General features: G+C 39.0%; 1 protein-coding gene across 4 annotated transcripts in view; it reads right to left on the bottom strand.

The window, feature by feature from the left end:
* NR3C2 (nuclear receptor subfamily 3 group C member 2) overlaps positions 1-10,013 on the bottom strand; it is a 310,553-nt gene that overhangs the window by 29,931 nt on the left and 270,609 nt on the right. For all 4 annotated transcript variants that reach the window (XM_074338455.2, XM_074338457.2, XM_074338454.2 and 1 more), the window contains exons 7-8: positions 5,757-5,887; positions 9-166 (exon numbers count right to left, since the gene is read on the bottom strand). In XM_074338455.2, the coding sequence (XP_074194556.1) occupies positions 9-166; positions 5,757-5,887 (289 nt within the window). The remainder of the gene's footprint in view (positions 1-8; positions 167-5,756; positions 5,888-10,013) is intronic.

Genomic DNA, 10,013 nt, shown 5'->3' with positions numbered 1-10,013 from the left:
TTACTTACATCATGCATGGAGTCCAGAAGCTTGGTCAGTTGGTAGAACCTCTGCCAGCTCTGCCCAGAATTGTTGGGACACTTAGTTACCATCTTCCTCAGTTCTTTGATGTAATTTGTCCTCATTTCTTCAAATGCAGCTTGGCTTTTGAGGCCATCCTTCGGAACTGTGTTTAAGGAATACAGACATGTAAATTCCCAGGATGGAAAACACCTTTAGCATCTTAGCAGTTAAATGGCCTGGAATATTTTGAGGTTTTAGGCCTCTAGTTTTAGATTGATATTGAATCTCAATTAATTGCATTTATCAATAAAAACAGCAATTATTTACTGGTCAAGTCATACATACATGTGCAAAAGAATAACTGCTAGTATTTATCGAGTGTATATTATTATATACTTTGTATATATTAGCTCACTTAATCTTGAACATCAACCATTATATTATTCTTATTTTACAGATGAGGACACTGAGGACTGAAGGATTAAACACTTGCCCAAGGACACAATAAATAAATGGCAGAGAAGGGATATAAACCTAGGTCGGTCTCTTTCCAAAGCTCGCCTCTCAACCAAAGTGCTTCATTGCCTTGTGGCCTGTCATCAAAGTGTTTGATAAATCCTAACTTGCCAACACCTCAGAAGTAGGAAAATATACTTTGATTTTCCAGGACAACTGGAAGAGCCAAAGACAATCTAAGCTGGGTCTAGAATTAGAAAGTAACTTCTTCATATTCAAGTTCAAATATCAAAGACACTGGGGAAACTGGCAATCTACCAAAGGGAGAATGTGCATGCAAAGAAGCACTTTCCATCCTCTTTGCTCCAAGATCACATGACAACTGAGGCACTGTCATGTGACCTCCCAGACAACCTGATGGGGTGTGTATGTGCAACAGGGTAACTCAACAGTGGCTCTGCATACAAGGGGAAAGCTAAAACTCTCGAAGAGAATAAACCAAGCTCATCTTTTCTTTGGTAAAGTAGAAAATTACGGATTACGTCTTTAAGTAGTAACTAGCTCTTATATTTAAACAACAGAAACAATCTCACTTAGAAGGAATACTTTTGGACTCAGGACTTGGAAGCATATGAAATGCTTCTGTGACCTGCTGAAAGGACAGGCTTTTTCCCCAGGACATACGTGAGAGCACTTTATGGGCCTGTGCCTGTGTTCTGCAAGGAGGTGTAGGGCAGAGGGTAAGCTAAAGGTATCCCCTTTGAAAATCTACTTAAATATTTGTTTGTTTCTACTACTGCCAATAAACAGTTATGTTTCTGCTTTAACTTTGAAAAATAAAATCCCTTAGAACTCTATTTTTAGAAAATGAAGACCTAATGAAAATTCATCTTGTGATATTAACATTCTGAGTTAGAAACTGCTCTTACTTTGACTTAATTACACATCATATTTGTTAATTTATCGTAACTGGTATAAATAATGATTGACTCGGGTCCTCAGCACTTTAGAATGCTAAGTGCGTTTCTGAATATTACATGCATCCCTGGAAGCCAGGCATACCACTGTCTGCAAATAAAGATAATCCTTATAAAGATATGGATTATCTTGCAAATTAACTTCACATATCATGTTAATAATCTTCTCCTTGAGCTTGATTATTGAGGCTTTTGATATGTGGTTTGCCTAAATCTGTTTCTCTGAGGAAAGAGTAAATCTCTGATAGCAACTGCACAAATTCCTGAGGCTGCCACAATATTAGTTGTGGTTTCAAATATTTGACATTCATATTAAGAGTCAAATGCCATCCATTATATACGACAGGTTTTCTTTTTTTCTTTAAAATTAAAACCTTGTTTTAAAAGTATTAAACAAAAATAGAAAAGAACTAAAGAAGTTAGTAATAAAGTCGTAGATCCATTTTCTATCAAAATTTTAATGTTAACCTAAAATTTCCTAAAAGAAACTAGAAGTTAGTGAATAACAGCCTATGCTGCACACCCATAGGTGAACATTTGATTTTTCTTTAAGTTAGAATATTTTATGGAGTAAATCTTTTGTTTTTCAATCTAAATACTATGGGTATCGTTTTATACATTAAAATTTTACCTAAAATTAGAATAAGTGAAGACATTTCCCTATTATATATTAATATTATTTGGCACATTTACTAAGATTAACCGAAGACCTTCCCATTTCTGAAGCTGTGTTATCAGAAATTCTCAAATTATGAACAACTTGTGTCAAATATTACTTACATATTACTGCTGTGACTGAAATATATTGTACCAATTTTCCAGCTAGATATTTTAGAAGTTTAAACAAACCCACAAATAAAGAGAACTTAAGCAAAACCTCAAATTTTGGAGGTCTGCCCAGCTTTTCTGAATTTACTTATTAAATGCAGCAGGGCTGCTGGAAATCATCCAAAATCTATGGGCTGGAGAAGAGTGGAGAGACAACTGGGTGGAAGTTCGTCTGCCGTCTTCAGTGAGCAGAAGGAATACAAAACTCTCTTGATGTAATTGCTAAAAACTTTTCTGATACACTGGACATCAGGTGTGCAATTTAACATCCGAAGTAAGAACAAAAATGTTCATGCATTCTACCCCAAATTTGCAAACTAAGCTTACCAAAGCCTGCAGTGTCTATGAGTCACAAAATTCTTATGCTTTCCTACCTTTTTAGTTTGCTTTTCTTGTATCTACAACAATTAGACTTGAAAGTGCTGAGGTACTTGGAAACTAATAAAGTAACTCAGGTAGCTTTAAAATTATATTGGAATTGATTATAATAGGCTGGCTGATTAAATGCATATAAAAGGGGAGGATATCGTTTAAGGTTGAGTAGACAAAACTTAGAAAAAATTAGTATCACATACGTTTTTAGAAAAAAAATTTCATTTAAATTCTATCATCCATCTGATACGTGTGTGTGTGTGTGTGTGTGTGTTGGTGTATACTTTTTTTTTTTTACATTTTTCTAATCAGTAATGGTGAATGACAGGTTGGAAAGGGGAATGAGATCAGTCACTGAATTTCAAGATTCTATTGCAAAGTTGTATTACAGAAAGGAAAAAGGACGAACTGAGCGTGTCAGACACCTTGAGGAAGAGTGGAGCAGGGACAGAGACCCTGGTCCTGCTGACCCTGCAGATGCGGGACTGCAAACACAACGCTACAGGAGATCGGCTGAGTGTCAATAGTGAGGGATGGTGCGGCCTGTGGCAAGCGGGAGAACATGCCCTGCCCTGGGCCATCAAATTCAACAAAAATAAAACAAGATAAAAGGCCTAAAGCAACCTAAAAATGCCCTGGCGGCCAAACAAAACACAGCTGTGAAGTGCTGGTCCCTTCCCCTCCCCCCACCTGTGCTGCGGATTGGCCCCCTCTGCTGGAGTCCAGACTCAGCCTGCTCACCAGTCCACTGTCCCTGCTGCTGTCATGTGCCACCAGCCTGCCTCTGCAGCCCTTGCTCTCTGCTCCTGGGAGAGGCCCCAACTGTGAGTCCCAACTCACAAGCGTACTGAACAAATGACACTTGTGTGCCTCTGTTTTGTCAACTTCAGAATAGGGCTATCAATCTCATAGGGTTGTTTTAAACATTAATTTAGATAATACACATATGGAAAACACTTCAGAAACGGTGAGGTGCTAAACATATGTGAAGCAGATTCTGATCCGCGGTCACCACTGGATCCCCTTCCGTTCTGATTCAGGCTCTTCCTCAGACCCAGTCCCTCTTTGCTGGAAATGACATCTTTTCTTATCCATTCTCTCCTCATTACTTTGGCTATGGATGCCACTTTCTATCAAATGACCCTGCTGAAACCTGTCCCTTCTTCCAAGCCCCCGATTCAGGGACCAAGAGAGGGCTGGGCACACACTCGAAGGCAGTGCTTTTCTGCTTGCAGGTGGTCACTCAACCACTGCTTCTCGGAAGACCATGCCACTTGCTCTGGAGACCTCGGTGTCCCGAGCCTTTCTCAATTTCCTCAGGGGCCATAGCACTTGGCTGAGAGATTTCCTCCCCACACTGTCTCCTGCCATCATCCTTGGGCTCACCCTCATCTGATGTGAGCTTTCTTAGCAAATGCCTGTCCCACTGTGTGGGGAGGAGGTGTCATTAACATCCTTGCCAAGGCTAATCCTGTCCTCTCTTATCTCTTCTGGCGCCTTAGGCCATCAACTCTTTCCTTTTATAGTTGGTTCCAGAAGCCTAAAAACGCTGCCCATCCATCTGCAAGTCCCTGGCCATCTGGAACCTGCGTGATGCCTAATGGGTAACTCCAGCAGGCGTCTCTCGGCATTCTCAGCTTCCTCCGAGCAAGCTACGCAGTTAGTCACGCCCCTTTTGGAAACCAACTCTTGGCTTCCGTCACTGTACACTCTCCCTCTCTGACGGGTTTGTCTCTGTCCCTTCAGCCTCTGCCATCCTCCTTTCATGTAGTGCAACTGGATCTGTCCTCTCCTTTCTGTGCCATGGCAACCCCACTCACCAACTGACGTTAGGCTACAATTTTCTCTAAGGATCACTTCAAGGTTACATCTGCATACGCAAACCGTCTTCTGAATCCCAGTCCCGCATTTTCTCCATGTTTTGGCCTATTAGGATTCATCTAAAAATTAACCTATCCAAAGTAAAACTCATTTTATACGCCACAAAATCTGCTCTTAACAGATTTCTCTTAACAGTATTTCTCTTAACAGTATCATTACCATCTGAATCATTTCTCTGTTCAAAACCTATGTCATGTCTCACCTGTACCATTTTCCTTTCTCCTTCCTGTCAGTTGCCAAAGCCAACTCTGCAGCATTTCTTGAATGCATTTGCTCCTGTGCATCATACAACCAACCATCATCATCCAGGCCATTATTTCAACAGCCTCACAGATCTCTGTGCTTCCAGTCAGGATAGATTCTCTGTCTGTGCCTCTCTCCCTCCCCTTCTCTTGCTGCTTTAGTCTACCAATAGATATATCTTCATAAAGCCATAAAATACAGCTTTCATCACGTCACTCCACTACTCAAAGCTTTCAGTGTTACACGCCTCTGCCCACCTAACAAAGGCCAGATATCTTCAATAGGTTTTGAATATTCAGATGCAATCTACATCCCAACCTTATTCCCCACTCCCCAACCCAATATAACCTGATGCACCTTGAAAAATTAAATGAATACAAAAATACACTAAAAACTACAAATAACGGGCAAAACAACTCCCCAGAACTAAGTGTGATTGCCTGGATATGCTTTCCCACATGTGCACACTCACTCATACTGTTCCCTGACAGGAATGGCATTTCACAACTCATATCCCATTCATAACCCTTGCAAAGCTCTCCAAGATTCAACTTCATTCTGAATCTCTCCCTGATCCCCAGAACTGAACATGCTCTTTCTGTCTTTGAGCCACCGTGACAGTCTTGATCGTAGTAGATGCTCCCTTTCCACAATGTACTAAAATTATGTTTAAATTTATCTTGCAGTAAAAGTCTCTGAAGGTTGAGACTGTGACACATTCCCCCCCATGCCCTGACTTGCCCAATCCTACCATACACTTAACACACACTTAACAAATATTTAGTGGTCGGATGGATGAAGGAAGGACAGGTTGTGCTCTTTCATGTACCCCAAGCTTCATAGTTTGTAAGTAACTCAGTTCATCAAAGACTAAAGCCCTCGCCCCACCTCATTTTTTATTTTTCTACCAACTACCCAACACTCTAAATAGGCTGCTCTCTAAAGGGGAGATGATCTGACAATATACAAAAAGTGCTAGGGTGGGCATCAATTTACTTGTGCTTAGCAGCAGCAAAACCTTCATGATGGTGTACTCTTCAAAGGTGAGCTGCAGTCGAACGAACTGAAGGCTGATCTGGTGCATCCCCTGGCATAGTTCATACATGGCAGACTGATGCATCTTCTCTCTGCGAAGGAAAAGAAAAAAAACGTCTGAGAAAGCAAGGCCCGTGATCAAGCCCAGACTGGCAGCCGAAGGCAGCCTATTAAGAGATCCGAGTCAGTCTTCCTTTTGGCTTCAACACGGAGCAGATGCAGGGCTTCCGGTTAAGATGGCAGAGGAGGTCACCAACAATTGCTTTAAATGCCAATAAAAGATTACTTTTAACAATTAAAAAAAAATTGTGAAGCAGGTGTGTATTTTAAAGACAAGTTGGATGCCTTTCCCAGTGACCGGTAAATTGCTTCTAGAAAACATTGCCAGGCTGTTTTCTAGGACCCTGTGAGAATGTGTCAGATGCACTGAAAGCAACCGTTCTCAAAGTCTGCCGCTATTTTATTTTGTGCCCTGGAATAAGGAGTGATTGTGGTGTGTGTTCTAGTGAGATGAGCCACAGAGCAGAGAAGCCCACAGACTAGCCCGCAGATACCTAGTACCTACTACCTGGAAGGGCTGCGCTAGGTGCTATGAACATAGGACAGCAATGACCAAATCTTGTTTTCACATGGATTCCCCCTTACAGAGGTCATGAAACATGTTTGTTAACTATTTGCAGTAGCATGTTTAAAAAGGGAAAGCAGACAAAAGTTTAAAAGGAGAGAACCTCAAATGGAATTTCTCAGATAAAGGAAGAAAACAATACAGAAGTTTGCCGCACTGAAGACACGTTTCCATTCAAAGAACCAAATGATTTTCTCCTTCCACTAAATGCAAATGTTTCCATAAAAGTCCACATCACATTACAACAGAAGTCATTATTTCCTCTTTCCATGAGAAGCAAGGCATCTCTTCGTTTTTCAAATTTTTCCCCTTATCATAATAAATCTTTGGGGAGGCCCTGGATAAACTACTGCTTTATAATGACCAGAATGTAATTAGTGGAAGAAATTACTAGTGAAGAACGAGAAAGGATTTCAAAGTCCAAAGAAAGAGAAAAACAGGTTATGATGGTAGATTCATGTATATGAGTGACTGACGGCGGGTAGGAATCTGTAGGAAAGCGACACCGTGATAACTCTACTAGGATGCCATCTTGGGTTCCACTGGCAAAATCTCTCTCATCTCAACTCTGAAAGCCATCTGACAAGAACCCATAATGCAACACAGAACATTTTGCTGTTCATTATTATTATTCTGTCTTTCCTCTCCCATTACAAGCTGGAAGCTATTTTTAATTAAGGTTATATTTTAAACAGACACACACACACACACACACACACACACACAGAGAGAGAGAGAGAGAGAACAGCAGGAGCCTATGCATTTACCATCTGGAATTAACAACGTAAATAAATGCTAATATGTTTGCTATATTTGCTTCAGATCATTAAAAGTTAAACATGACAGAGTTAAGGCCCGCTCTGTCTTTCCCCGCATCCCATTCATCTTCCTCATTCAAGAAGGAACCCACCCACTTTGAATGATTATCATTTCCTCTCAGATGTATATAGTTTACTACACACGTATTTACCTACAAACACAACATATAGTACTGCTTTCTTTTACGTAAATTGGAAATTAGATATGCACATCCGTCTGCAACTAATTCAATGTATTAATAGTAATTCTGAGATGTATCCATTTTAATACAGGTAAATATAAGTTAATTCATTTTCACTGCTACAAGCATCACTTGTTTGAATACATCACAATTTATTAATCCATTCCACTGATGGGCAGTTGGGCTGTTTCCTCTTTACTGCTATTACACATGACCAAGGGAGCATCCCTGTGCATTGCTCTAGGATACAGAATGAAAACAGAACGCTGAGTCATAGATTTGTGCACATCTGCTGCTTTCATGCCAACCAGTAAGAGATGCGCGTGCCCTTTTATTCCACATCTCCACCAAACTTGTCATTATCCAATTAAACATTTTTTTGCTATCTGATGGGGGTTGAAAGGATAGTTCCATTGTTGCTTTTATTTGAATTTCCATTATCAGCAGTAGGCTGAACGTTTTTTCAAAAGTTTTCTGATCAGCTGCGTTTCTTCTTTGGTGATTTGTTGCTCCATATCTTTACCCATTTTATTGTAAGCTTTTTATTTCCCTTCTATTACGAACACTATCTTTATTCCTAATATTTTTGCCTTAAATTTTTTTCTGACGTTAATATTGTGTCTTCCTTATTTCCTGCCCCCACCTTCTTTCTTCCTGTCTCTTTTATCTTTTGCTCTCTCTTTAGAATTTGCCTAGTAAGCCTTTTATTTAAAGTTCTTTATTTTCAAACTTCCCACATAATATTTCACACGTCTTTTATAAACAGCAAAAAGCTGAATTAAAAAAAAATCTGAGTTTCTATATTTTAACAGCTCAGTTGAATCTGTTTTCATTTATCATTATATATTTGGATTTTTTTCTACTATTTTAACTTTTTCCCCTCCTTTCCTCCTTTCTATTTTCCTTCTTTTATTGGATTGATCCAGCTTTTAAAAAAATCCCCCTTTTCTCCTCAGCTGGGTTTAGTAGGTATGCATTCTACTTTTACTCTTTAAATAACTAAGTTATGAACTTGCATACTTAAAAATCTACAGTTAATCAATAGCTGTTCCATGAGAAACAGAAAAAATGCCGAGCGCTTTTTCTTTGGTCTCCTGATTCCCATCTTACATGTTACTGTTCTTTAGTCTTTAAATCCCAGCTTGTTTTCGAATCACCCCTGAAATTTGTCCTCTCACACATCCACACCTCACGTCTGTTGAGTTACCAATGCGTTTCTTTGACCACCACTGTTTGCTGCGCTTCACTCTTTACTTCTGGGTTCAATTTCTTACTTATTTTTTTCATATATTCTCATAACTCTTTCAGCAGCAGTCAACCACTAATTGTTTGCCTTTAAGTCTTAATTTGTCTGAAGATGGCTTTATTTCACCTTCATTCTTGAATGATAGTTTAAAAGCTACAGATTTCTAGCTTGACAGGTTAACTTTCGTTAGTACTTCGAAGATAGTATTCTACTACACCAGGGCCTTGATCACTGCTTTTGGGAAATTTCTTTTTAGTCTAATTGTCATTTTTTTATAGGTAACCTGAATTTTCTTTTTGGTAGCTTAAAAAACCAAACTGATGTTTGCAGTTTCATTATGAAGTACCTAGGTGCCGACTAATTTTTATTTCTCCCACTCAGAACTCAATGTCCGTATTTGATTTGAAGATGTAGGTATTTCTTCAGTTCTGAAAAGTTCTTAACACGTTGCGTATGGCGGGGTTTAAATCCCTCATGAAGATTCTCGTGATCTGTACGCAACGTGTTAACCATTGTTTTTTCAAATATCACCCCTTCCCCATTCATGTTACGTTTTTCTTTTTGAACTGCTATTAGCAGTGTGTTGGACATTCTCATTTTGTCTTCCACATTAACCTCCCTTTCATATTATTTATCTTCTTATCTATTTCCTAATTAGTTTTTTTTCCTTTTTCTGTATCTAATCTGTTTAATGTCTACAATGTTTTTAATTATAATGGCAATATTTTTCATGTCTACGTGCCTAGAAATGCTCTATTTAGTTCCTTCTCAAACATTTCTGTTATTTTTGCATAAGATACTTCTTATTTTTTTGTTCTTATATCTCCTTTCTCTAAATTATATCTTTACCTAGTATATCTCTAAATACTTTCAACATGTTTATTTTATAGTTTCTTCCGTATTTTTTTAATCAATTTTTGGGGATGCTAAATGCATATCTAACATGTATTGTTTTGGCATGCATTTGTCTTCTGGGTGAATCCTAGGGGCAGTACTTGCATCTGACAGTCTGATCCCCTCAGATACCCTGTGCTCAAGGCAGAACAGGCAACCTTGGCTTTGCCACAGCTGGGCCAGGAGATGAGCAACCCAACAGCCTTTCAGTGTGCGGGCTTTCTGGGCCTGTGGTCTGTCATTCCTGAGACCCAGACTCATCCCATAGAAAACAGGGATACTAATAACAATTTCAACCTTGCAGGGATGCAGTAACCACCTGTGTGGAAGTTCTTTAAGTATAAAGTTAGCCTTTTTTTTTTTTTTTAATATAATGGATATAATAAAATGTTTCTTGAAAAACCAATGATCATTTTGGTTAAAACAAACCAAGAAATAATTAAATTCTTATAA

This window comes from Rhinolophus sinicus, chromosome 15 (genome assembly GCF_057876585.1).
Source record: "Rhinolophus sinicus isolate RSI-liver-muscle chromosome 15, RSI-T2T, whole genome shotgun sequence".
Lineage (NCBI taxonomy): Eukaryota > Metazoa > Chordata > Mammalia > Chiroptera > Rhinolophidae > Rhinolophus > Rhinolophus sinicus.
The sequence above is the reverse complement of the archived record's forward strand: the minus strand, read 5'-3'. Positions and strand labels throughout refer to the sequence as shown.